General features: G+C 58.8%; 1 protein-coding gene across 9 annotated transcripts; it reads right to left on the bottom strand.

The window, feature by feature from the left end:
* Window positions 1-4: 4 nt before the first annotated feature.
* On the bottom strand, window positions 5-27,886 carry MAST3 (microtubule associated serine/threonine kinase 3). 9 transcript variants are annotated; one of them, XM_072919306.1, is made up of 29 exons: window positions 27,733-27,885; window positions 24,801-24,832; window positions 23,243-23,332; window positions 14,414-14,502; window positions 14,111-14,183; window positions 13,909-13,929; window positions 12,678-12,756; window positions 11,813-11,970; window positions 9,880-9,955; window positions 9,180-9,389; window positions 8,996-9,097; window positions 8,373-8,505; window positions 7,805-7,872; window positions 7,389-7,474; window positions 7,045-7,253; window positions 6,615-6,753; window positions 6,277-6,409; window positions 6,002-6,167; window positions 5,668-5,769; window positions 5,300-5,422; window positions 4,895-5,004; window positions 4,606-4,751; window positions 4,088-4,320; window positions 3,776-3,976; window positions 3,466-3,692; window positions 3,250-3,372; window positions 2,985-3,121; window positions 2,628-2,812; window positions 5-2,520 (listed from the first exon to the last, which is right to left on the bottom strand). In XM_072919306.1, the coding sequence occupies exons 1-29, from the start codon at window positions 27,769-27,771 to the stop codon at window positions 1,520-1,522; spliced, it is 4,491 nt and encodes a 1,496-aa protein (XP_072775407.1). In that variant the 5' UTR covers window positions 27,772-27,885; the 3' UTR covers window positions 5-1,519. The 9 variants fall into 9 exon arrangements, with proteins under 9 accessions (XP_072775407.1, XP_072775408.1, XP_041566852.2 ...); XM_072919307.1 differs by having other exon boundaries at window positions 2,628-2,809; XM_041710918.2 differs by lacking the exon at window positions 23,243-23,332 and having other exon boundaries at window positions 5-2,263; window positions 27,733-27,886.
* Window positions 27,887-27,992: the final 106 nt, after the last annotated feature.

The following is a 27,992-nucleotide window of genomic DNA, read 5'->3' as shown; positions in this document are numbered from 1 at the left end:
ACACTCAGCGCAAGGGACAATTTTAATCCAACATAAAACTTCTCGAAGGTACAAACAGAGCCGGGCACTGGGCAGGAAGACACAGTCCCCTTGGCTTTTAAGACAATTCCCATTTAAAAATCCTCTTCCCACCCTATCCACGCCACCATTGCGCAGCCAAGCCCCCCATCCCGCCGTGCCAGCGGGCAGGGGGTGCCCGGTGTCTCCCCAAAACCCCGCTGCCTTTCCAAGACCTTGATACAGAGAGTGGAGGGAGAAGCAAAGGAAACACAGAGCAGCTCTGGTTGCTCGTTTTTTTGGGGGGGTTTAACAGCACCAGTTGAACGGGAGAAGCGGGATACGGAGCCTGGCACAAACCACACGTGCACAAAAGAATCCAACACGCAGCCCAAAAATCCACCGGGGGTACGGTGACACCTGACGGCAGCGGGGTTGGCAAACCAGGGATGTCCCCCTGTCACCACCACGGCACCAAACCACGGTGGAGGGGGAAAGCCGAACATGCATCAACAAATGGAAACGTTTATATCCCAGGAAACGGTAGAAATGGGGGAGAAATGCTGGGTTGAGCTGTAGTTTGTTGGATAAAGAGCAACACGGGGGGAAAGAAAGGGGTAAAATTCCCAAATTAAGTGAAGCAGCACAGGTGCTTACTGGGTTGGGGTGATTTAAGAAAAAAAAGATAAATTGGGATTTTTTTGTAGGTGTCTGTGTGCTAACCAACCAACACCATGGGATTTTGTGGGTTTTTTGAAAGAGCAAAAACTGACCCTAAAAATCCCATTACTGTTCCTGTCTGGGCAGTATCTCAGTTTTCCCCACCTGGAAGGGCCAATGGAGCCAGGTGGCTATAAAATCATCAAATAAAATAATTAAATCCTTTTTATATCTCCTATAAGCTTATAAAATGATCCGTATGCTCATCATGTGATGATCCATATGGAAAGGATATCCCCCCCTCTGCATCCCAGCCTGGAGCACCAGCATTTCAGGGATGTTGCTGTGGATTTGGGGTTTTGTTTTCATTTTAAATATTAGAATTATGGGGTTCTTAGGAGATCTGGGGTGTCTCCAGCTAGATTTGAAGTTTAAAAGTAGGGAAAAGCGAGTGGGTTAGAAAACAGTGGGCTGGGAGCTGGGAGACGCACGGGAAAGGCTGGGACTCCCAGAGCTGGGTTGGCCCCTGCGACAGTCCTGCACTGCCCGTTTAGCTTATAAAAAGTAATAAATTAATTAAGGAATATTTGCATCGAGTCCTTTCTGTACACAGAGGTTGGGGCCCAGCTGGGGAAACGCCGCTGCCGGAAAAGCTCCTGCGTCTCTATAAAAATATGAGCATCTTTCAGGGAGTACAAAAAGCCTTCCAGGGGGGCGAAGTGCCGGGGCTCAGCTGGCCCGGCCAGGGTCCAGAGTGGCTCCGGGGATGCTTTTCTCATGGATTTGCCGCACAGAACGGGATGCTGGGGAGGCACTGGGATGCTGCAGGGAGCCTGAACCACCCCTAGTGCCAGCGTGGGGCTCAGGCGTGCTTGGCCCCGCTCCACACGCCCCGGGGAGCCGGGAGATGAGCACCCGTAGGCTCCTGGCCCTGTGCTGGCACTTGCCAGTGGCCGGGTGATCCCTGCCCACAGTTCCGCTGCTGCTGGGAGCCACGGTCCCGGTGCTGGCACCCATCCCACCACGGCAAGGAGATGCTGCTGCTTGGCTGCTCCGTGCTGCTGATGGGGTAGGAGCCCTGGCACTCCCACTCGGCCACCGCCGGCTCCTGCTCGTCGCTCTCCGAGCCTTGCACCGCGATCTGCGGCACCGTGCCGGGCTTCGGCTTCGGCGGCGGCTCCGCTGTGCCCTGCCCTTCGTCACTCTTGCCGCCATCTTCGCTTCCCGCCGCCGTCTCCTGCTCGTCAAAACTCACTTCTTGAACGGCCTCTTGCTTCTTGAAGGAGTCCCGGCGCTCCGACAGGTTCAGGCGCCGCATCACCACCATCTCCTGGTCCCGGTCGTGGCGCTCGGCCAGCCGGGAGCTGGCGGGGTGGTAGCCGTGCTCCCCGGGGTGCGGCAGCGCGTCGCCCTCCGCGATGGCCTCCCCATCCAGCGTGGACATCTCCAGCCCCAGCTTGCGGCCGCCGCCGGTTTTCTTCTCGGCCAGGATGGTGACGATCTTCTCGGCCGACTGGACGCGCTTGAGGAGGGGGGAGCGGGGGCAGTCGGCGCTGCGGGGCCGGGAGCTCTGCCGGACGATGGTGGGGGGGGACAGGGTCTTGCCCTGGAAGGAATGGGGGGTTTTGGGGTACCCGGGGAGCGGAGATGGGGAGCGCTGCGGGGAAGGCGGGCGCTGGGCCGAGGAAGGGGTGCAGGCCAGGGGCGAGGGGGGGATGCTGCTGGTGGATTTGCGACGTCCCACTTTGTAGCGTGGCCCACCCAGTTTGGGGGCCAGCCCGTGCAGGGAGCTGGGGCGCACGTGGCCGGCGGGTGACGTTGGGGTGCTGGAGGAGGGAGAGGTGCTCTGAGGGGACACAGCATCTGCCGTACAAAGAGAAAAGGTCACTGTAGGGGTGGAGGGACGCGGCCTCCCCGAGGGACACGCAGCATCCTGCCCTGCCCCGAGTCAATATCCCCCCCTGGGGTACCTGAGGGCAGGTCGGGAGCGGGGCTGCGGCACGGCGTGGTGGGACCCGGGGACAGGCTGTGCGTGGGGGACTCCGGGAGGCTCTCGCTGGAGGACAGCGAGTGATGGAGGCCAGAGGAGAAGCTGCGGCTGGTGTGCAGGACCGACGACTGCTTGGAGATCTTCTTGAAAAGGGATTTTCTCCTGCTGGGAACACACAAATAACTTTGGCTTCTCCTTAAAGTTGTTAATCTCAAGTCTGCTGACCTCGTGGCAGCAGGACCAGACCCCACTGGACACCCTGATATGGCAGATGCAGAGCATTCCCCCAGTACCCCACACACCGGGACAAATGCCATTTTATCCCGGTTTTACCTACCTGTCTTGGCCATCCCTTTTCCTGCTCTTTTTACTCCTCCGCGCCATCCTTGTCTTGGAGCTGTTTTTCCTTGCAGGACCGATTTTAATGGAGGTGTTTTCCAGGGCAGTGGTCCGCAGGGCCACTTTATTCCCACTCTGAGGGATGGAAAACAAATCTTTGTAGCACCAGATCCGACCAGCTCCTCAGCTGCCAGAGAAGGCAATGCCAGCAGGGAGCTGCTGAATTGGTGCTCTGGGAGAGCAGAGTGGCTGTGGTCACCCACCTTCAGCAGCAGCTCCACGACGTCCCGATGGACCAAACCCAGCACGGACTCTCCGTTCACGTGTGTGATGAGATCTCCTGCCCTCAGCCCGGCCTCCTGCGCGGGGCTCCCCTCCTCCACGCTCTGCAGCCCAAACAGAGAGGTTTTATTTGGGTGCCAGCTTCCTCCTGGGGTTTTCCCACTGGGAAAGGCACGGCCAGACCCCAGGGCACGTACCCAGACCATGTGGTGGACGGTGTAGACGTCGCTGTCGCCCATGTAGACGCGGATGGCTCGCAGGGTGAAGCCGTACTTCTTCCCCGAGCTGTGGATGATGATGGGCGGCCGCAGGCTGGCGATGGCCAGAGAGGAATCTCGGCTCGGGGAGGAGTCCCGGGAAGAGGGGTTGGACGAGAGGGAGTGAGGGGAGATGGGGCTCATCAGGGCACTGCCACCAAAGTCATCTGCAAGCAGAAGGAGCCGGCTCAGCCCGGCAAAACCACACGACAGTGGCCATGCAGCAGGGCAAATCACACAGCACACAGACCTGAGGTGATGATGAGGGACAGGGCTGAGACAGAGGCAGATTTGGGCACACGGCTGCCCAGGGAGGCTCTCTGCCTGTCCGGCAAGTCCTTCTGGGTGCTCAGCCGACGGCCCCCGCTCGGCTCCAGGCTCCGGGGAGTCGAGTTCTTGGTGCCGGTGCTGTTGCTCCGCAGGCGGATGCGGTTCAGGCTGACCAGATCGGCTGCACAGAGAGGAGGAGGGAGAGTTTGGGGATGTGGAGAAGCCACCCTGTGCCATGCAGGACCCTGGCTGTCCCCAGAGAACCCCGCAGTGGTGCCCACAGCCCACGCACCGGATAACGCCGACTGCTTCACCGCGCCGCCGGTCCCCACGTCCGAGTCTCCCACCACAAACTTGGGTTTCTCTGGCTTGGAGGACGCCACACAGGGGCTCTCATCCTCCGAGGAGAAGGCAAACTTGGGCATGGTGTCCAGGCTGAGGGTGCTGGGCAGCGCGGTGGGGCTGCGGCTCCGCTCGTGCCGGGAGCTGTACGGCGTGGAGCTGCCCGATGTCCAGGAGCGGAGGCTGCGTGGGAAGAGCAGGAGGACTCAGGACAACCCAAGGTGGGCAAGGCACGTGGCACTGAGCCACTGCAGCATGCCCAGGGCACGTCCCACTGACCGCTCAGAAATAACACAAATCCTTCAGTACCATCACAAACCCGTGATGCCAGCACAAATCCCTGGTCCCGGCACAAACCTCTTGGTCCTGACACAAACCCTCAGTGCTGGCACAAACCCTTGGTGCTGGCATGAGCCCTGGGCACTGGCAAGAGCCCACACCAGCAGTGCAGCCCCCCTGGCCACGCACCGGGGCTCAGTGCCCACTGGCCGGCTCCTGTCCTCGTCCCCCGAGTGCCGGTCCCACCGCTCCTCTTTGTCATCGCAGTGACTCCGGTCAGAGGAGGAGAGGCTGAGCGTGGAGTTGACTGCCAGGAATTCTGAGCTGCTGTACACCTGAGAAGGAGAGGAGCCATCAGCAAGGAGCAGAAATTTGGGAATTTGGGCGCTGTGGTGTCAGCCAAGACAGCGATGCTCGGCACAGCCGCGCTGGTTGTGGTGCCAAAGCATTTTGGGTGCTGCAGGAGGGACTGGAGCACCTTGCTGAAGCGGTGGGAGCAGGAGGAGAACTGCCCGATCTCCACCGATGATTCCTCGTCGTTGGTTTCCTCATCCTCCGAATCCAAGTGACGGTACCTCTCGGAGCGAGCTGCAGGCAAGAGCCAGAGGGGGAAGGGATGTCACCCAGCCTGCCACACCCCACATCCTGGGCCCCGTGGGACCTACACCCAAAGGGTAACAGCCCAGCCCCAAATCCCAGGGGAGTTTTGGGGGGAAGAAGCAGGTACGGGTGAGCAGCCTGGAAAGAGGATTGTATCTGTTTTGTCACTTGGGTTGTAAAGCAACAAGCTTCACCCAGCAGATTTTATACCCCGTGGGAGCACTCAAAGTGCAGCTGGGATAATGGATTGGCAGAAGTGGAAGAGAGATGGATTTGGCCTCACTGTCAAAGTAGCTGGTGTCATCCTCCGACTCCAGCTGGGGGATGAACTCAGCCTTCTGCCGCAGCAGCCCGTTCCAGTCCAGATGGAGGAAGAAGGAATGGTGCTTCACCTCATGTGCACCTCCTGCCAGGCAGAGAAACCCGTGTCAGGGGCATGGGGCAGGATCCAGGATGCTCCCACTCTCACCCCAAACAAACAGCACAGTCTGTCCTCTACACAGAGCAAACAGCTTTAAAAAGGTGGACAGGAGCCCTGTGCAGCCTTTCTGAGGGGAACCCCGTGTTAGGACATGCTTTGGACTCAAAGCCACACAAATTTGATGGGAATGAAGATGCCAGGACACCCCCTGAGGGGGCTGCCATGCGTACCAGTGCCCAGGCGCTCGAGGGGACACTGCCTCAGCAAGCGTGTGATCAGGTCCTGGGCATCTGCAGGGAGAGCCTCGTCCCCTTCTGGCCACATAATTTCATCTGCAAGGAAAAAGGAAAAGGGGTTTGGGGTGGCTGGAAGGGTTTGGACACTTCTGGGCAACAGGAAAGTCTCCCAGGAGCCTCAGCAGGGGAAGGGCCCTCCCAAAGTGGGAAGTCAAAGCTTGAGGAGCCTCCTCACTGTTCAGCAAGTGCAACGGGAAGGAATGAAGGTTCCCACGTGTTAAAGAATGAGCCTTGGCTCTCAGGACACAAACTTGCCCCTGACACTCACCACTGATGACCTGCCCGAAGAGTTCCTCGGGGGTGTCTCCGAAGAAGGGGACGCAGCCCACCAGGAACTCGTAGAGGATGATGCCCATGGCCCACCAGTCCACGGGCTTCCCGTAGCCCTGGATGAGGATGACTTCGGGGGCAATGTACTCCGGAGTGCCACACACCTGTGTGGGAACAGGGGCTGACACCTCTGCAGTGACCTTTGCAACAAATCCCGAGGTTATCTGGGATCCCCATGATGGCAGGCCAGCCACGTGCAGCAGGACCTCGTACCTGCTTGTCCATGAACTCCCGCGTGTCCTTCTCCATGTGCCCTTCGTAGAGGTTCGTGGTCATGTTCATCAGGCCAATCTTTGACAGACCAAAGTCTGTCAGCTTTATGTGGCCCATGGAGGTGATGAGCAAACTGCAAGAGAAGATGGACACCCCACAATGCTGCTGTTTGCTTCTGGGGAGACCTGAGATGAACCAGCCGCACCCCAGGGCCTCTGGTCCTGATGCAACAGCAGAGAACCAGTCTCTGAGGAACAAAACCCATTCTGCCCTTCCCTCTTGGCTTGCCCTTCCCCATTCAAAGCCCAACCTTGCTCAGACCTGACCCACAGCCTCACTTGTCAGGTTTGAGGTCCCGGTGGACGATGCCGTAGTTGTGGAGATACTCCAGTGCAAGAACAGTCTCAGCAAAGTACATCTTGGCCATGTCGACGGGCAGCGGGCCCATGTTCTTCAGCAAGGTGGCACAATCCCCCCCTGTGGGAACATGGGGGGCTCAGGGAAGGCAGCGAGGTGAGCAGGACCAGCAGGCTCCCAGCCAGCCCCTCTGAGCAGCTGATCCTCAGGCGTAGGGCACAAACGCTCTCCTAAGTGACCATGGCCACCACCTCCATCAAGGAGATCATGATCACAAAACCATCTCCTTGTGCTTCCCTCTGCTCCCCGGAGCAAAGCAGGGCAGGAGATGTCCAGGTGGTGTCCTTGACGCTCAGACTTTGATATCCTCCCCTCCACCCTGCACCGTGCAGCCCCGAGTCCTGCTCTCACCTTCCACGTACTCCATGACCATGCAGAGGTGTCGCTTGGTCTCGAAGGAGCAGAACATGCTGACCACGAAGGGGTTCTCAGCAAAGGTGAGGATGTCCCTCTCCACGAACACCTGCTGGATCTGGTTCCTCAGGATAAGGTTCTGCTTGTTGATTTTCTTCAGGGCGAAGCGCTGCCGCGTCTCCCTGTGCCTTACCAGGTACACGGCCCTGGAGGAACGGCTGGATCTCAACACAGGTGCTCCAGCCACCAGCACTGACCACCCCACACCGTGGGGCATGGACAAAGAAGGGCTTTGGAGTCATTTACAGATGGAGACAGCTGATAGGAACTCCCCAGCTCACCCGTAAGCCCCGTTGCTGATCAGCTTGATGGTCTCGAAGTCCCCCTCGCAGGGCTTCCTCCGCGGGACAGGGATTGAAGGCTGGCTCTGAGAAAGACACAGGTTTTTAATGCAGGCAGGAATTCACCCAGCACCATCACGTACCACCTCCAAAAGCTTCTTTGTGCCAGAGCCCTCCCCAGTCACAAACCCCAAACCAGAAGCCCGAGATGCTCTGCAGAACAAGAGCCCACTCTGAGCTCTGTCCGCTCAAGAAGCCAAAGGAGGGTCTGTGAGATCTTCCCCATCAATCACCCCTGGGGACAACCCAAAGTGAACAGCTCCCAGCCTAGGACAGCTGCAAGGAGCTCTGGTGAGGGCTGAGGTGGGAGGAAGCTGGAGGCAGCAGGTGGGACATGCAGGTGGGACCACACTCACCTCACAGGTGTCATCGTTCTCCGGTGTGATGGTGTTCCCGCTGTCGAAGTGATCCAGCTGCCCCATTTCTGCAGATGTCAGGGTTGGTTTTCACTTTCCTCATGCTCAACACCCACCAAAATCCCCCCCTGCCCAACCACTCTCCCCTCAAACTCAGAGACCCCGTGGGGATTTAGCCACACGCTTTCCTTGAGCTATTGAGAAATTCAGGTCATGACGTTAAGAGGTTCAACACAAGGTTAAACATTTATATAATTCTTTTTTTTTTTTTAATAGTCATTCCTGCGTTCTCCAGGGATTATGATTCTCCCCCAGGGCCATGGATTAAGTGTTTCTGAGCTTAATCTGCTTTGCTGGATGTGTTGGAAGCAATAATAAGGGATGTGGGGCTGGCCGTAAGGACTTGGCCATCGTCCTGGTCCTGCTGTGACCTCCCCACCATGACACCAGCTCAGCCCTATAGGTCTCCCTGACACCTCCCAGTGCTCAATTGTGATCACCAGTGGCCAGACTGGGAGTCCACATCCTGCTGCAGACCTCAGAGCCCCCAGCCCAAGTGCTTCCCTACCCTCCAGGGGGTCCTTGACGAGCCCCAGTTGGCTGATGATGTATCGGGGAATATCGGTCTTTATTCCTTGTCCAACTTTGGCGTGTCCTTCTGCAGCTTCCAGGAGATGGTAAAACTCCTCTGGGTCGAACTCCTGGATGGGGAAAACCAAGCACAGTTGAGGAGAGAGATTTTGCAAATCTAAACTTTTCCTCTAAGCCCTGCAGGTGACACCTGTAATTTGGGACAGGCTCCATTGTTCCCTTGTCATTCCTCAGGTCAAGGGTGATGGAAAGAAAAAAATGCAGCACTGTGAGTTGGCTTTGGAAGGACGACTAAGGGAGATGACTATTTCATCAGGAACCACAGCACTAGGTCACTGCTTTAGAAATTCAGCAAATCAACAAAAAAACCCCAAAAACCTGAAAACCACAGAGTCACAGAATGGTTTGGGCTGGAAGGGAACTTAAAGATCATCTCATTCCAACCCCCTGCCATGGGCAGGGACACCTTCCACCATCCCAGCTTGCTCCAAGCCCTGCCCAGCATGGTATTGGACACTTCCAGGGATATCCCAGGGGCTTTGCCTTCTCTCTGGGCTGGCACAGACCATGAAAGACAAGACAGGAGCTCCCATGTCTTACCAGGCACTCCAGAAGTCGGGCAGGCCGGGAGATGATGATCAGCAGCTTCCTCACCAGCTGGTCAATGAACTTCACTTCCTCGCTCTCAGAACGCTCCTGAGCCTGTTGGGAATGGAGACAGAAGCCAGGTGTCTCTTGGTGGCCTCACGAGGTGGCACCAGACAGGGAACTGCCCTGAACTCACATCTCGGAGCATCTTCTCCAGTTTCTCCTGCAGCTCCATGAAGTAGCGGGAGGTGATGAGAGCTCCCTGGGACTTGGCCAGGCAGTCTCGGGCCAGCTCGATGATCTGGTGGTGGATGAAGCCCAGCACCCCATCAGCCAGGGGCAGGGTGCTGCTCGGGGAGAAGTTTGTGATGGTGTCCTGCAGGCGCTCCTCCATCTGGGCTGTGGCCTGCAAGGCAGAGTGGATGGTGATGGCCAGGAACACACGTCCCCATGCCATGGGTTTGGCCAGCCAGGATCTCATCCCACCACCTCCTGCATTTCATTTGACCACCCAGGATCTCACCCTATCACCTCCTGCACTGGGTTTGACCATCCAGGATCTCACCCTTCCACCTCCTGCACTGGGTTTTATCAGTCAGAATCTCATCCCACCACCTCCTGCAGCTCAAACATCCACATACACATCAAGGCCCCACCTGGAACCAGCTTCCAAAAGACTGGAAAAGTTCCACCAAAGTCTCCAGAGACCTCTGCCTGCTTGTGTGACGGGGCACTTGTGTGGATAATAGACCACAGGTTTTTTATGTCTCCAACACCCCCCATGATCAACCCATGCATTCCCCACTCCCACAGGGAGGAGAGGCTGTTCTGGAGAAGGTGCTGCCAGGATGCCATGGAGGCACCAATAGGCTCATCCCCCAAGTCCTGGCCGTTACCTTGGGGAACCTCTCCTTGTAGACATGGTTCATCATCACCACCTCATTATCAAACGTTCCGCTCGTGCGTCCAGGGCTGCAGAGGGAGGAGAACGGCGTTATGAGGTTCAAAGTCATTCACATCTATGCAAACATCACTACCCCTGGGGAGCAACTTGGTGCCTCCTCCTAACTCCTGGTTCCAAGTGGTTAAAACTCATCCAAGTGGAGCCACCAGCCTTGGGCCAGCACTTCCAGCAGCATCCCAGACACTGGAGGTCCCTGGGGTGTGGTCTAGGGAAGCTTAGCCCTGTCCCCAAACACAAGTCACTTGGAAATCCAGAACTGAGATGTTCCATCATCCATTCAGCTTTGAAGAATGAGCTCATCTTTCCCTTCCTCTGGATCCCACAATTTCCTGCTATCGTTGCCATTTTTGCAGCTCACCAGCAGACAAAAAACCCAACCAAACCTCGTGGTGGACGCAGCAACCTTCATTAAACATGGTTTTCCTCCTTCCCTCACCCAGCACTGCCCCTCCCAGGGCTCTGCCTGGTGATCCCATTATGCAAAGCAAGTCACAGGAGCAGCCAGCAACTCATCAACCACTATAAAATAATAAACGTGGTGATTAAAACCAGCCCCAGCCCTGCCCCAGCCTTTGCTGTGCCAACTGCAGAACTGGCATCTCCTCGGTGAAAATCTCACTACCTACAAACACCAGTCAGATAATTAATTTGATTTTAATTAAATTTCAGCCAGCAACATGCAGGGCTGCAGCTCTGCCTCTGGTGGCAAAGAGGGTTGGGAGATTTTTCAGATGGAAAAGAGGATTTAACCAAAACATCCCCTGCAAAAAGCACAAGCTTCTGGTGCTGGGCAATGTGGGTGGCTCCCTGCACAGGTGGAGCTCAGCAGGTACAGCTGAGGATCAGCTCACACAATGCTATGGCCACTGGCTCAATGCCTGCTCCAAATTTTCCTCTCTCCAGCCCACAAATGCCCATTTCACCTGCACTCCTTGTGTTTTGTTTTTGGGTTCTTTTGTTTGTTTGTTTTGTTTTTTTGGTTTTTTGGTTTTTCTTTTGTAGAGGCAAAGGCCACTCCCAGCAAGCAAAGATGATGTTTTCTGATCCGAGACCAGAAATGGGATTTTTATTTTTTAAAAGCAGGTAAGTCATACAAGGATGGCCACTGCTTGGGCTTCTGCTTGGTGATCCCTTCTTTGCCACCAAAATCATTCAGAAAACCGAGCAAGAGGCTGCAAACCAACTACTGTGGAACAAATCCCAGTTTCTCCAGCTTCAGCTCTAGGAGACAGCTATTGCCTGCTGCCAGGAGAGCCATGCCACATCCCAACAGCTGAGAAGATGCTGAGAACCAGACCATGGAGCTTAGGATCACAGAATCATGGAATACTTTGACACCGTCCACCAGGCAGGTCACTCGGAGCCCCATCCACCCCAACCTTGAATATTTCCAGGGATGAAGTACCTACAACCTCAAGCCAAAGTTTCTCCACTTCCCTGCCAGGGGAAATCCCATATCAGAGTTTGGGATGTGGGAGAAGTAAATCCTGTGAGAGGCAGGGATCTCTGAGAAACCACACCAGGTCCCCTGTCCCACATTCTTCAAGGTCCACAACAGGATCCTCCTCACCACATGGAGGACATGAAAAAGGTCTCCACTCCCTGGGTAAATTACAAGGTCTTTATAGAATATCATGGTGTACTTTTAATCCCAACTGGAAAGCACCTAATATAAAAAAAACTAAAAAGAAGAACCTTAAAAGATTCTATTCCGACATCTTTGCTGAGAGCCTTTTAATTTCAAAATTATAATAACTCAGAGGGAGGGAGTTTACATTTTCCATTTCAGGGGAGGCTGCTGCCTCCCTTAGCAGACACCTGGCTTTCCAAACCAAGCCAGTCGTGTGCTGGGAGCTCCTTCCCACCTGAGGCTCCTGGAGCGGGGGCGCAGGCAGGGCGAGTGCCTGCCCTCCTCGTCCGTGACGCTCTCCGTACTGCGGAAATGCTTAGAAAGGAAATGCAGCTCATCGGGGGTGGGCTGGTACGGCAGCTGGTGCAGGCGCTCCTGGGAGGATGAAGATGACTGGGAACAGAGAGAGGGATGAAGGAGATCAGTGATGGGGCTGTGCTTCCCAGCCCGTGAGGGAAATATCCCTTGGAGGCTCTTAGGAGGCTGGAAACACTGACAGGCAGCATGGGGCGGGCTTGGGAGTGTGAAATGGGGAGAGGAGCAGTCTGGGGAGGGCTGCACTGCTCACTGCCAGCCCAAAATCCCCCATTCTCCCACTCACTTCAGCTCCACTGAGCCCCATCCCTTGTAACTCCAGCATCCCAAGCAGCTCAATCCTATCACTCCCAGGGTTCTGTAACCCCAGGGATGCTGCAACCCCAGGGATGCTCTGATGCCCAGGGATGCTGTAACCCCAGGGATGCTGTAACCCCAGGAACACTCTAACCCTAGGACACAGTAACTCCCAGGGATGCTGTAACCCCAGGGATGCTCTGATATCCAAGGATGCTGTAACCCCAGGACACAGTAACCCCAGGGATGCTGTAACCTCAGGGATGATGTTAAGCCAGAGATGCTGTAATGGGACACTGCAACCCCCAGGGTGCTGCAAGCCCCCCAGCCAAGCCTTATGACTTACTTAAAAGCTCACTTGGGAAGCAGGATGCAGCTAAAGCACATGGTCCTTTAGAACCCAGCACCATGGGGCTTGGGAGGCATTTCACCAAAAATCAGGGGGTTAAGGATCTTATAATCTGCTACCATGAGAAAGCAAATGTTACCGAGACCGTGGAGCTGGGGGTGTTGGTCCCATAGCCAGAGGAGGGTAACGAAGCCAGTGACCACCTTCTGCCATCAGCCCTGCCAGTGCAAACACAACAGTCACACACAGGGGAAAAAACCCAGCATCTAAATGCAAATCAACAACATCAGAGCCAAAAGCTGGGGAACAGGACACAGGCGTGGCTTGAGGAATAAAGTCCTGAAAGCTCTTTTCAGAATGGGCTGAAATGGGGTGAAAAAAGGGCTTTGAAGAAGGTGAAGGGGGCTGTTCCAGAGGCAGGGGCAGGCAGCAGGGTCGCTGTGAAAGAACAGAGCTAGGGCTCCATTGAATCCATTTCAGATAGGGCAAAAAACAAAAGCCTGCAAGAGTCTGATTTTTAATTAGAGCAAAATTCAGCCCGCTGGGAGTTTTCTTGGTGAGAAACTGGGATTCCCAAAGACTCATCCTGAGACAGCAGGCGCCGGGGAGCAGAGCCTGGCCATAAACAGGAAGGGAACTGCTCACACGCAGGCAAATGCTTCCTCTTGGAGATGTTTCCAAGAGATGAGGACACAGCCAGGTCAAGACGAGGCCCTTCACCTCCCACTGCCATTTCCCATGTGGGGTCAAGGACAGCAGGAGCTGGCAGGGTGCCACATCCAGCTCCAGCACTCCCAAACTCCTGACCCCACAGCCTGGCTGTTCCCTCTGGTACAAGTGTGCAAACCACCCGAGAGCCTCGGGCTTATTTCCACGCCACAATCGATGGGTTAAAATCAACCACCCGCCCTCCATGGGCGCAATTAATTAATTAGTTAAACAGGGTTGGCTGGCTGCATCTGGGGTGGTGTGAGCTGGGGAGGATCTGCCTCTGTGGGGACCTGGATGAGCATCCATCCCCGGCCATCTTCTGAGAATCCATCAGGAATTTGAGATGGGGGTGAACACGTGGCCAGGGGTGGTGTGATGGGAACAGAGATATTTCCTCTCCCAGAGCTGCAGGGAGCTCAGTCCTGGTGCAAAATTTCCCATGCAGGGATGCAAACAGAGAATCACTGAGTCCCAGACGGGCTTGCATTGGAAAGGACCTCAAAGACCCAGTCCCACTCCCTGCCATGTGCAGAGAAACCTTCCACTTGGCCAGATTGCTGCAAGTCCTGTCCAGATTGGCCCTGAACACTTAGAAAAGGTCCCTGATGTGGAGCAGGCACCTCCCCAAAATGCAGCCCTTGCCCATCCCTGGTACTTGCCTGTCAGTCCGAGGAGCATGGCTGGGGTGGCATGAGGAACCAGTCGTGGCAGAGGAAACACCACCAGGCCGGAAACCAGGCAGAAGAAAAGCAAAAATAAAAGCAAAAAAAGCCACTTGAGATCAACAGAACAGTTCCCTGGTGGGGGAATGATCTTTACAAGTGAATATTTACTGCTCAGGGACTGGGGCTGGGAGCTCACCTGCGAGCGAAGGGGAAGTTGATGGAGGTGCTGGCAGAGAAGTTCCGTGGGCTGTCCAAGGGACTGCTCCCAGCTGCAGGGAGAAAGGGGGGAAATTCAGCCCAAAACCCACCCCAGTACAATGACCAAAGTGCTTTGGGCTGCTCCTTCAGGGGAAAGTGTTTAAGGCACTTCCCAACCTATTCCGCCACTGGAAAAGGCACCTGGAGCCAGTCCCCTGCTGCTAACAAGGTGCTGAAGCCCTACAAAATATTTGGGTAATTTTGGGAGATGCTGAACCCATCCACTGGGACAATCCCTTACCTGTTGGCACGGAGAGTGGGGAGAGAGGCCGTGAGAGGGTCGGAGAGGGGGTGCCCACCACTAAACTCTTCCTATTGCTGCTTCTGCAACTGGGGAAGAAAGAGAGGGAATCAGTTTAGGGAATCCATGACAGCCAGAGCTGGATGGGCTCAGTCACATAAATATCTGCTTGCACATGAATTCCTGTGCCAGGGAACAGAGCTGCTGTCACCCCACTGATTACAGATCTCCTGCCACAGGGAAGATCCATCCCCAGGCCCAGCGCTGCTGGAGATGGGCAGAGAGGGTTATTTTTAACAAAGAACTGTCCCAACAAGGTCCCACTTCTGGTTTTGGCTCGCTGGGGAGGGCAGGGGCAGGAGGTCCCTTGGGCAACAGCCCCAGGCAGGAATAGAAAAAGGGATGTAAAAGGAGGAAGCAGTGGAAATGCCAAGCAGCCACAACCTGACCTGCCCCAGTGCATGGAAAATGCTCCCAGTTCCTATAAATCCCCCTGCCCTTGGTGGTCCCCATGTCACAGCAGAAAGGACAGTCCCAGCCCCCTGAGACTGCAATGTCAGCAGGAATTTGTGGGAATTTTGCCCCAGCTGGGCTATGCTCTGTATGGCAGCAGGAGGGAGCACCAGCACCCTGACACCCCAAAACTCCCCCAAAATCCCATCCTGGTACCACAGCCCAGCATCCCACAGAACATCTCTGCAAGGCCACATCCACAAGCGCAGGGTCTTCACATCCCCATCTCCATTCCCACCCTCCCAGCTCACAAGCTTTCAATCTTCACAGGAATTTTAGTTTTCCTTTCAGCCCTGAGTCCAAGGCTGCCTTGCAAGAGTGGCTCAGCCTCAAAAATTCCCACTGCTGCTCCCCACTCGTGCTGTACCCCACTGCCACATTTCAACCCCGTTTAAAATACTAAGGGCTCATGTAAGTTCTCTTTCACTCTGCCAAGAGGAAACTGCAAATATCCACAGCACAGAGCAGAAGCTCAAGCACGAGGATGACCCTCCCCTTCCCCTGTTTCCGCTTCCTCGGGCTGCAGATTCTGCACAGACACTGAGTTTCCTCACCGGGCTGGGAACAGGAACCCACACAGATGCAACTAATTAAAGGACAGCTTTTAACATCACACCACGGCCACAAACACCCACAGCACTCAGGGGGTGAGCTGGAAGCAAAGGGGTTCTCCAGGGATCCCAAAAACAGAAGGGAGTGGCAGATGTGGCATCCAGGGTGTAAAGGACAGTGATCCACAACAGGTCGCTCCAGGTGGGTGTACAAGACACTGATGAACAGCCAAGGTGTGGTCAGAGCTCCACACGCATGGACAGAGCTCCACACGCATGGACAGAGCTCCACACACATGGACAGAGCTGCACCCACATGGACAGAGCTCCATACACATGGACAGAGATCCACACACATGGAGACACCTCCACACACATGGACAGAGCTGCACACACATGGACAGAGCTGCACACACATGGACAGAGCTCCACATCCATGGACAGAGCTGCACATGCATGGACAGAGCTCCACACACATGGACAGAGGTCCAGACACATGGAGACACCTCCACACACATGGACAGAGCTGCACACCTGACATCCAGCACCCCTCATCTCCCTCTGGTATCTCTCCCCTGCTCTGGTTTTAGTGCAGCTAAAACCAGGAGCCCCAACTCGTGTGAAGGTCACCAGGGAAGCTGCTTGGGGCCCCCCAAACCCCTCCTGTCCAGCCTGGCCTTGGGCACTGCCAGGGATCCAGGGGGGGCACCCTGTGCCAGGGCCTGCCCACCCTGCCAGGGAACAATTCCTGCCCAACATCCCATCTAACCCTACTCTCTTTCCTGCCTCGGGTGTTTGATTTTCTCACTCACACACAGGCTTGAGCCCCAAGCAGAGCTGCAAAGCCACAGCAGAACCCACAGGCTGGGGCCAGCCCTGCGTGCCGGATGGGAAACTGAGGCAGCACGAGCAGCCCTGCCCAGCACCGCAGTGGCACAGGAAGAGGTTTAGGAACCAGGAGGACTGCAAAGAGCTGCCAGCTCTGACACTCCTGCACTGCCACAGGGACCGTCTGTGTCCTGCAGAGGGGACAGCCCGGGGCTCACCTCTGCTCCCCTGCTTTCATTTTGGAAGTGAAAACAAACCTCTTGTGAAGTGAGCTGCAGCAATGGTGACACAGAGCGAGGCCCATGTTTCCTGTTTGCTGCGCTCCACCCTCGCTCCCACATCCATCTTGCACCACCGTAACCCCCCTCCCCTGACACATCATCTCCAGCTGTTTCCCATCCTCCCCACAGGGAAACCTCGGCCTGGAAAGCAGCCCCGGGACACAGAGGAGCTGCCGAGCCCCCATGGCAGGCGCTGGGGCTGCTGCCCGCTCTGCCTCCATCACCTAATTGCACGTTTGGTACCAAAAATGGAGTGGAAAATCGCTGTCAGCATCTCCCGCGCCGCTCGGGCTGAGGCTGCCTTGGCCTCAGCGGCGCTGCCGCTGCCATCGCTTCAAGGGAGATGGAAAAGTGTGTGACAGCCTGTGTGACCCCAAAACCCGGGGCAAAATCCTGTGTCAGCCCTCGGGAGGCTGCCTGGCAGGAGGAACAGCAGCACCTCCCGGCCTCGGCACGGGATGTCCAGGAGCCAAACCCGGCAGCTCCACTTGAGACATGGATTCTTAATTTTAATTCTTAATTTTCATTCTTAATTTTAATTCTTAATTTTAATTCTTAATTTTAAAGAATTAAGAATTTTGGGAAAGTTAAGATGATAGTTCAATTAGATGTAGCTGAGTTAGCAAAAATAGATAAATAAGCTTTGTTCATACTTAACAGTAGCTGGATCTTAGATAAGATATCCAGGATCTATTAACTCATTGCTTGTCAACTTTATGTTTGGGTAGCTGTGCTTAGCATGAGAAACAGAATGTGATAAACAGATCTCAGAGACACAAAAACAGCTGCAGACTTCCCACACTTAAAGGACCCGTTAAACGCAAGAAACTACAAGTTCTACCAAAGATTCATTTGTCACATATGTATAGAAAAGGTAGAAAAGTCAAAATGAAGAAGACTTAATTTACTTCTTCATTTTGGAGACCCCTCCCCAAAATGGACCCCGACTCATTTCAAAGAACAGAACCACGCATGCTCAATAACCTTTTTGACAATTAGCATACAGAGCAGAGCAGAGGAAGTGACAGGGATATGAATATGCATTCATATTTCATGTGTTCAAGACTTCTGTAAATAAAAAGGCTTTGTAATACCTGTGATTTTTGCAGTGTGCATTAGGGAATTGTCCGTTGCAATAAACACACACTTTCTAACTTTAAACTGTTAGAGGGTTTTTGTCTGTCTCAGCTGGATATCAATATTAGATTTTAGTATTTTAGTACTGTTTTTGTAAATCACACTGAATCCCAGAATATCCTGAAGTTGGAAGGGATCCACAGGGATCATGGAGTCCCTGCACAGGACACCACGCTGTGCCTGAGTGCGTTGTCCAAACGCTCCCTGAGCTTGGGCTGGGCACCGTGAGCACTCCCTGGGGATCCTGCCAGGATCTGGGCGAGCAGGGACGGGTGGCTCGGGGCCAGGGCTGTGCAACACCGAGGGCCAGGCAGGGAAGTGCCCCAAGGGGCTGCAGTTCCTGCTCTTCTCCCGCGGGATCCAGCCCTAAAACTTGCCAGGACATCAGAGCATCATGAGTAGATGCCAGCCCGATGCTGGTGCAGGATTTCTCCAAAACTACAGATGCCAGCAACTAGGCACCTGGGTGATCTTAGAGCCCCAATCCTCACCTCTAAGAAGATACCCAGAGCCTGGGGAAAAGCCTTCTTTTTCCCATGGAAAATGGCCTCCAAGTGCAGCCACTTGGCCTGGCCCAGACAGAAAAGAGCCAGTTTGGGACAAAGTGTGTGTGGGGTGGAGGGAGCAGGGCGGGCTCGGGAGGTGATAAGGGAACAGGCACAATCTCAAAGGGCAGAGCAGGCGGCTCCACTGCTGCTGCGTGACTGAGAGCACATGTCTGTGCTCCCAGCTCCCTTCCTTGCTGGCTCCATACCCCCCAACAGCTCTAACGTGCCTGGAGATTTGGGGAAGTGCCATGGATCACCGAGTCCTGGAAAAAAATTGCTTTCCAGTGGGATAAATTCATGTTTAACTTTGAAACCCGCTGAACCAAGCAGCTGCATCCCAAGTTTCTTTATGACATTTATGCTCTGTGACTTGTGAGAGCGCTGAACTCGGCTGCCTCCAGGGATGGGGCTGGGACAGGGCTGGGATGGGGCTGGGATGGGGCTGGGATGGGGCTGGGATGGGGACCAGGGTCTGGACAGTGAAATGCAACACGCTGCCTGGCACAGCCCCCAGCACACCCTCACCCACCCACCCTAAAGCACTGTGGGTGCTCCTATGAACCCACCCTGGAGCACCAAGCAACACATCAGGCACCTCCCAAGAGCGAAATCCTAAATCCTCAAAGGGAATCACAGGGTAGCAAGTCAGGTATAGACTTATTTATTTCTTTGTACTGCAAAAAAAGCCTCAAGAACCTGCCCAGCACCCTGGGGTGCGTCCCTGCATGTCCCTGCTCCGCGGGTTCCCGGTGGTGGGTAGGAAATGGTACCTGTCAGGTTGGCTGGGCTGTGCTCCTGTGCTGTTTGAGGTGTGAACAGCCATCCATGGAGAAGGAGAACCCCGTCAGCATCAAACCACCACCTCTCCTGCCCTGCACCGGCCATCTCCTCATCCCCCACGGGAAATTAGTATCCCTCAAACCTCTTAATCCCACTAAATAACATCATAAGCTTTCTGTTAAATAGGCCAGACCGGTCCTCACCGTGGATTCTAGGAATACCAATGAAAGAAGAGCAAATCCTCTGCCCTTCATGAGAATTACAGCCTCATCATGCTCAGCTGGAGACAGATGACTGCCTAGATCATCTTTCCAATTACACATCTCCCCCAGAGCCCCCCCCAGCTTGGCCATCCTCGGTTGGAAAACCCCATCCAACGTCTTGTCTCAATTTTTAAAGGCTCTTTTTGCCCGTCCTGGTGCACTGGCAGCAGGAATTCCCATAGCCCAGGTGAGGCAGGGATGGGATGGATACCTTTGCTAAGCAACCGTGTTGCCTTGTGCCAGCTCACACTGACACTGAGAGACAGTAACAATGGGAATCTCTCTGCTCTGCCTCCGCACCCATTAAACACCTCAGCTACACAAAGCCTTGGCAGGGTTTGATGCCTGGGCCAGCTGCAGCACCCCAAATCTGATGGGTGGAGGTCCCAGCCCCCACCACCCACACCTGGGGGCTCAGCTCTGCACCTCCCGTCCCCCTCCTTGGGGACGTGTCCCACCAGCCTGGCTGGGTCAGGCCTGGCCTTGCAGCTGAGACCTGGGGCAGCCCCATTGCACCCCATTTATGGGAGTTCTCTGCCCCCCCAGAGCTCTGGCCCCTTCTCACCCCTCCAGGCACCCTGGGGACCCTGACCCTGGCTCAGGCCATGTGCCACATGGGATCCATCCCTCCAGCAGTGTCCACCTTGGCACAGGGGGTCACAGGGGTACGTCCTCCCTCAAACATGTAAGACACCCCCTCCAAACCCCCCCACACACTAAGGATTGGTACAGAGCACCCCAAAACATCCCCTAATGCCCTGGAACCCTAAACCACATCCCCTAAGGCACTGGCGTCCCAAGCAACCCACCCAACGCTGCACAGCCCACCTCACCCTGCCCCACCTGGGATCTGGAGGGTGTTGTCTCAGTGCTCAGCACCCCCAAAAAGATGCAGCTGTGATGCACAGCCCCCCCAAACCCACACACACACATCTGACCCCCCCAGTGCTGAGACCCCCCCAAAAACCACAGCCCCCCCATATCACACAATCTGCTGCTCCCCTCCCCATGCATTGTCGTCCCCCTGCTGCACCCCATGATGCACACAGACCCCCCAAACCACACAGCCCATTGTGCCTCCCAAGTGCTCAGACACCACCCAAACCACACACACACACCCCCACCTAGACCATACACTCCGCTCCATCCCCCAAAAACACACACCCCAGAGAGCCCCCACGGCGTAAGGACCCCCAAACCCACACACCACGTGTGCCCCCCGCTGCAAAGACACATCCCCCCCGCCAGTCACACACACCGGTGCCCCCACCCATGCACCGTGGCGTGTCCTGTCCCCCCCAAACCCCGCATCCCGATCACCCTGAGCCCCCCCAAACACCGCACCCCGATCACCCTGAGCCCCCCCAAACCCCGCACCCCGATCACCTTGAACCCCCCAAACCACACACCACGATCAACCCCCTGAACCCCCCAAACCCCGCAGCCTGATCACCCTGAACCCCCCAAACCACGCACCCCGATCAACCCCCTGAGCCCCCCAAACCACACACACCGATCAACCCCCTGAACCCCCCAAACCACACCCTGAACCCCCCAAACCACACATCCCGATCAACCCCCTGAATCCCCCAAACCACGCACCCCGATCAACCCCCTGAGCCCCCCAAACCACACACACCGATCAACCCCCTGAACCCCCAAACCACACCCTGAACCCCCCAAACCACACACCCGATCAACCCCCTGAACCTCCCAAACCGCACAACCCGATCACCCTGAACCCCCCAAACCCCACACCCGATCAACCCCCTGAACCCCCCAAACCACACACCCCGATCGCCCCCAAACCACGCGCCCCGCTGCATCCCCCCCCGAACCCCCCAATCCCCGCACCCCGGCGCCGCTCCCGCCCGGAGCCCGTCCCGCCGGTGCCCCCGGTGCCGGTGTCCCCCGGTGCCGGTGCCCCCCCGGTACCTCTTGGAGCGCTGGAGGAGGGCTCCGGCCGCCCGCTGGCCCCGGTAACCGGGCGGGGCGGCTCCCCAGCAGCTCGGGTCCGACATCGCGGCCCGGCCGCGTCCTCCGGCACCGAGCGGGGCCGGGAGCGGGGCGGGAGCGGGGCGGGAGCGGGACGGGAACGGGAGCGGGACGGGAGCGGGAACGGGGCCGCGCTCCCGCCGCCGCCGCCGCCGCCTCCCGCTGCCGCCCGCCCCTTCCCGCCCGGCGGCGACGGGGTTACCATGGAAACGGGCAGCGCCCCGAAACCGGGTCGGGGTTTCCATGGAGATGGGGGGGGATCACCCCCAAAAGGAGAGGAAGTGCGGGTTGGTGGGGGGGTACCACGGAAAGGTGACAAAATGGGGTCGGGGTTACGGTAGGGATGGGGCATCACCCCAAAACAAGGCCGGGGGTGGCGTGGAGGGGAGGCAGCACCCCAAGGGAAGATCGAGGTTGCCGTAGAGGCAGGGCAGCACCCCAAAATGGGGTCGGGGTTAGCCTAGAGATGGGGCAGCACCCCAAAATGGGCTTTGGGTTACCACAGAGACAGGGCAGCACCCCAAAATGGGGTCAGGATTACCATGGAGATTCAACATCTGCTACTGATGCCTTCGAGGGGCACAAACATCATCCCCTGAGCCAGCGGGGGCAGCCCCAAAGCCTGGGGCTTCCTGGGAGCGCCCTGCCAGCCATGGGATGTGTCCTCTGAGGGCACCCACAGAGTCCTGGCAGCGCCCTGCAACCTCCCACCCACAGTGGCTTTTCCGTTCAGCCAGGGAGATCCCAGCACAGAGCCAGTGCCACCCACCCTCCTGCGTGGTGGCACACCAGGGCCACCAGAACCTCCTGAGCTGTGTGCGATGGCACTGCCACACTCACCGGGCCAGTGCCACAGCCCTGAATCCTGCTGGGCTGGGCAGGGGCTCAGCACCTTTCCCCTTAGCTCCTGCCCAGCAGCCATGAGACACCAGCACAGAGTGCCCGTCCTTGTCCCCATCCTCATCCCTCTCCTTGTCACCACCAGCAGCCCAAAAACTCCTCAAGGCCTCACAAGGCCACGCTGCTTTTCCACACACTGCAGTCGCTACGGGGCAAGCGGTGGCCAGGCAGGGCTAGCAGAGGGTGCCAGCAGGCAGGGCACAGGCAGGGCACAGGCAGGGCACAGGCAGGGCACAGGCAGGGCACAGGCAGGGCACAGGCTGGGCACAGGCAGGGCACAGGCAGGGCACAGGCAGGGCACAGGCTCTGCCCTCCTGGCCACAAATGGCTCTGCCTGTTGCTGAGCAGCAGCAGAGCTGTCCCGGATCCCGCTCTGCTGCCACCAGCTGCTCTCCCGGCACACGGAGCCACCGAGGCACCGGCTCAGCCCCGGGCACCGGGCACCGGGCAGGTGCAGCTCTGCACCGCGGGTGCCACGGGGCACAGGGCGGGGTGTGAGCGCGGTGCCAGCACAGCTGGTGCACCTTGTCCCCGGGGCAGAGCGCAGCTGGCACAGGGCGCAGGGCCCGGCCACCACCTCCAGCACCTGGGCACCACAACAGGCTTGTGGCATTTTGGGGGAGAGTAAAGGGGGGACACAGGGGTGAACCCACCCCCCCGGAGCAGCCCCTCCCCACCTTCAACATCCTGCTCCCATCACAGTGCCCTGCCCTGCTCCGTTCTCAAAGTCCCCCTTCACACCAGGAGTGCTCAGGGCCTGAGTGTGAGCTGCTGTCGCAACATCCCCACTGGGGCTCCCCAAAATGGACCGGTCAGTAGCAGAACACAGCCAGGCTGGTTTTGGGGTGTGCAGGGGTTGGCACAGACCCCATTCAATCACTCCGTGTGTCCCATCAAAGACAGTCACACCCTTTCGGGGTGCCCCAGGACATCCCTGCTGGAGGGGACCTTTCTGTCCCCATCTCCACCTCTCCCCTCTCATTCCCTGGAGCAGGTGGCCACGGTTCCCAGGGAGGGTTTGGGGGGGTCTTACCTCCAGGGGTGCAGGGTTAGTAAGGGGCTGCAGGGGCTGCAGGGGCTGCAGGGGCTCAGCAGGGTCGGGCTCTGGCTGCTCGGTGACAAGCTGCAAGGCAAGACGAGCCGGCGGTGTCAGCGGCTGATGGGGGGCGCGGCTGGCCCCTGGGGGGCTGGAGGGGTCGGGGGCGCAGAGTGGGGGGACAGGGGCGGGGGGTCAGGCGAGGAAAGTGAGGCAGAGTTGGAGGGGGAGCGCAGAGGACAGCGGGGACACGGCCCAGGGTCCTGCCGCCCTCCCCCGGTACCGGTACCGGTACCGGCGCGCCCTGCCCCGTCTCCGACTCACTCCAAGGTCAGCGAGGGGATCTTCAGCCTGTCCCGACGCGACTTCATGCCGCCGCCACCGCCGCCACCGCCCCGCTCCGCTCCCGTTCCGCTCCCGCCGCACCGGCGGCCCCCGCGCTGGGCGGCTCCCGCGGCACGGCACGGCACGGCACGGCACGGCACGGCACGGCACGGCACGGCACGGCACGGCACGGCGGCCTCCGGGCCCCCGCGCACCCGACTCGGCCCGCCCGGTCCAGCGGCGGCCCCGGTCCGGATCGCTCCCGGGATGTGCCGGGGCGCTGCCGCTGCTGAGGCACGGCAATGCCGGTACAGCCCCGGTACAGCCCCGGTACAGCCCCGGTACAGCCCCGGTACAGCCCCGGTGATCCCGAACCGTGCCGGTATGGCTGCAGTGCATCCCTAACACCGCCCCAGTGCTCCTGCCGGGCATCCTCCGCACAGCCCTGGCACTGACACCCGGGGCAGCTCTGCAGCAGCTCCCCAGGGTACCCCAATACACCCCAGCACTGCTCAGAACACCCCAACACACCCCAGTACACCCCAGTACACTCCAGTACACCCCAGCACTGCTCAGAACACCCCAACACACCTCAGTACACCCCAGTACACCCCAGCACTGCACAGAACACCCCAACACACCAAAGTACACCCCAATACACCCCAGCACTGCTCAGAACACCCCAACACACCTCAGTACACCCCAATACACCCCAGCACTGCTCAGAACACCCCAACACACCCCAGTACACCCCAGTACACCCCAGCACTGCTCAGAACACCCCAACACACCCCAGTAAACCCCAGTACACCCCAGCACTGCTCAGAACACCCCAACACACCCCAGTAAACCCCAGTACACCCCAGCACTGCTCAGAACACCCCAACACACCCCAGTACACCCCAGAACACGCCAATAATGCTTAGAACCCCAACACACCTACAGCAGAGCACACACACCCCAGTACACCACAATACACCCCAGTACACCCCAGTACACCCCAGTACACCCCAGTACACCTCAGCACATCCAGGTACACCCCAGATGAGCCATCAGGTCCCTCCAGTGCCAGAGAACATGATGATGCCACCCCAGATTTGGGGACAACAAGCGCTGGTGCCATTCAACAGCCATCCCTGCTGCCACCCACGGTGGCAGTGCTGTGTCCCCAGGTGTGACCCTCCCGGTGACACCCCACCCACGCCCGGGGTGGCCCAGCTCGGGGACTTACGCTCTTCCTCGGCGCGGCAGGCTCAGCTCCTTCTGCAACAAGACAAGCACGAGGTGGGGTCAGCGTGGCCCTGGGACCCAGGGGTGCCACCTGCCCCTCCTGCCAGCCACCCCACACAGCTGGCAGCATCCCCGCTGCCACACCCAGCTGTCACACCCCAATGTCCACCCATTCACAGTCCCAGGGTGATGGTGACAAATCACCCACCCCAAGAGGACATCTCCCAGTGTCCCCAGGGCTGCTGGTCCCATGGCCAGGCCCAGGAGCGATGGCACAGTGGGAGCAGCACCCGTGTGCCCAGCTGGGCCATGGCCCCCAGGATGGTGGCTTCACCCTGTCCCCAACCTCGTCCCCCCCAGCCCAGGAGCGGGAAGCAGCCAGCAGCCCCAGGTTATTTATTTTCCAGCCTCTGGGAATATTCCTTGTGGGAACTGTTTGCTCACAGGTGGTGCAAAGGGCCAAAGGGCAGCTGGGACAGGGACCCACACCAGTGCCATGGGCACCATCCGGCTCCAGCACTGCTCTGGTCCCCACCTGTGCCACCTGTCACCCACAGAGTGTCACAGGTTCTGCCAGCACACCGTGAGTGGCACAACGTGGCCAGGCTGATGGGTGCCCTGGCACACCGTGGGATGCAGGGACATGTGGCAGCTGCAGGTGCTGGTTAATGCCCCATCATTGCACTGATCCTGTGCCCACCGTACCCCTGAGCAGCCTGGACCCATTTTTGACACAGGCCCGGAGCTCCCTGAGGGCCGGAGCTGCTGCCACCCACGTGGGGGCCCCCAGCAGCACCCATACACCCCCCAAAGGCCGGGGTAGCCGTGCTCCATCCCGCTGCCCACGCCACGCAGCCCCTGTGGAAATCCCGGGATTGGGGCGCGCTGCAACGCAGTGATGCAGCAGCATTGCCACGGCAACGGGTGACATCATGCCTGGGTGCACAGGAACTGGCAGCCCCGGGCCCACGGGTGCATGTGTGCCCCAGGGTGGCATGAGGCACGTCTGTGGGTGCACGGCGTGGGTGTGGGTGTCCCTGTGCACCCAGCAGGGGCTGACCCCCGGCCCGGGCTGGGCAAGGGGATACGGGGTCCTTACATGGAGCGGGAGCCCCCAGCACCCTCAGCCAGCTCTGCTGTCACCCAGCCCGGGTCCCCAGCCACACCCGGAGCTGTGCCACTGCCACCAGCCCCTGCACAGGGCAGGAGGCAGAGGAGGGTCACGCTGGGGGTTTCACTGCTCAGCTGTGTGCAGATGGAACAGCGGGACAAAGGACTGTCCCCCGTGCTCACCCACTCCTATCTATGGTGCCAGCGCTCAGAGAGCCCAATACCTTCACTGCCAGGGGCTCTCCGGCCACTCTGTGTCCCCAGGGACACCCTGAGCATCCCCCAGTGGCCCTGAGGACCCCTGTGGGGTAATGTCACAGAGCCAGCACCCACAGGGTGCCCGTCACACCTTCACAGCACTGCACATCCCTTCAGCAAGTGCCAGTGGGAGCCAGGATTAGCCATCAGCTGATCCCTGTGAGGACAGCCTTAGGGACCGCACCGGGACAGCACCGAGGGTGGCATCAGTGATGGCAGCAGGGACAGAATCAGGGATGGGGGAATCCCAGAATCACTGGGACAGCATGGGGGATGGCACTGGGACAGCATCAGGGACTGCTGCTGAGCCCTGTGGGATTAAATCCCTGGTGGGAGCCCCTTCCCACCCCATGTGGGCACTCAGCCGGGTCCCACGGCTCTGCCCTTCCCGGCACCGCCAGGAATGACACCCACAGGCACGAGCCCCGAAGCCCAGGGCCATGGCTCTGTCCATCCGTGACACCCACAGGCACGAGCCCCCAAGCCCAGGGCCGTGGCTCTGTCCCTCCGCCCCCGCGGGGAGGCGGCTCCGCACAGGGCTCTCCCTCCCTCTCCCTCCCGGGCTGAGCGGGCAGCGGAGCGCAGCTGCCCGCGGAGCTGCCAGCTCGGATGAAGGCAGAGCTGTGCCATCCTCCAACCGCGCCGACAGCTCCGCCCGGGCCCCCCGGATACTGCAGATGGGGATGGAGGCGTCAGGTCACCCGGAAAACCCGGCCCAGCGCTCGGCTCCGCCAGCCGGGGGTCCCCGGTTATCGCCCCCCCGAGCGTGGCGGGGTGGGCAGGAGGATGGGTGGGTGCCCCTCTGCCTCGGGGAGCAGGAAGGCCAGGCTAGAGAGGGGCTCAGAGAGCGGCTGGCACAGCGGTTCGGCACGAACCGGCACCGGGAGCTGGGCTGGAGGGACCCTTGGGTGCCCCCACACAGTTGGGTACCCCCCGGCGACATCCCATGGCACAGCTGGGGCTCAGAGCCTGCCCGGCTCCTGTCCCGCACTGCTCGCACACAGCACCCACCCCTGGCCCCCGCAGCACCCACCTCTCACCCACAGCCCCCACCTCTCGCACACCGCCAGGCAGAGCCCCCCACTCCCACACGCAGTGCCCACTCCTCTCACACTCCCGCAGAGCACCCAGCTCCCACCCGCAGCACCCACCTCTTGCACACGCAGAGCACCCCCCTCTCACCCGCAGCACCCACCTCTTGCACACGCAGCACCCAGAGCACCCACTGCTCACCTCCAGCACCCACCCCCGGAGCACCCACCTCTCAACTTCCAGCACCCACCCCTCGCAGAGCCGCATCCGGAACACCCACCGCTCACCCCCGACACCCACCTCCCACCCGGAGCACCCACCTCTCACCCACAGCGCCCGCCCCCCGCGTCCCCGCAGCGCCCACCCCCTGCGGACCCGCGCCCCCAGCCCGGCCTCACCGGGAACGGCCTCACCGGGAACGGGCTCACCGGGAACGGGCTCACCGGGAACGGGCTCACCGGGAACGGGCTCCCCGCGCCCCTCCCGCCCCCGCCCCGCCGCCGCCGCTGCCGGTGCCGGTGCCCGGTGCTCACCTGGAGGCCCCGGCGCCGCAGGATGCTGGGCTCGTCCATCCCGCCGCGCCGCCGCCGCCGCCTCCCGCTGCGCCCGCTCCGCCCGGTGCGCCCGGTCCGCCCCGCCGGTGCGCCCGGGGCGCCGCCCAGCGGCCCCGCCGCGTCACCGGACGCGCATCAGCACCGAGCCCGGGGCTGGCACGGCACGGCACGGCACGGCACGGCTCGGGGCTGGCACGGCACGGCTCGGGTCTGGCATGGCACAGCCCGGGGCTGGCACA

The sequence above is a fragment of the Taeniopygia guttata genome, chromosome 28 (assembly GCF_048771995.1).
Source record: "Taeniopygia guttata chromosome 28, bTaeGut7.mat, whole genome shotgun sequence".
Lineage (NCBI taxonomy): Eukaryota > Metazoa > Chordata > Aves > Passeriformes > Estrildidae > Taeniopygia > Taeniopygia guttata.
Note: the sequence above shows the minus strand (reverse complement) of the source record. Positions and strands in the feature narration are given on the sequence as shown.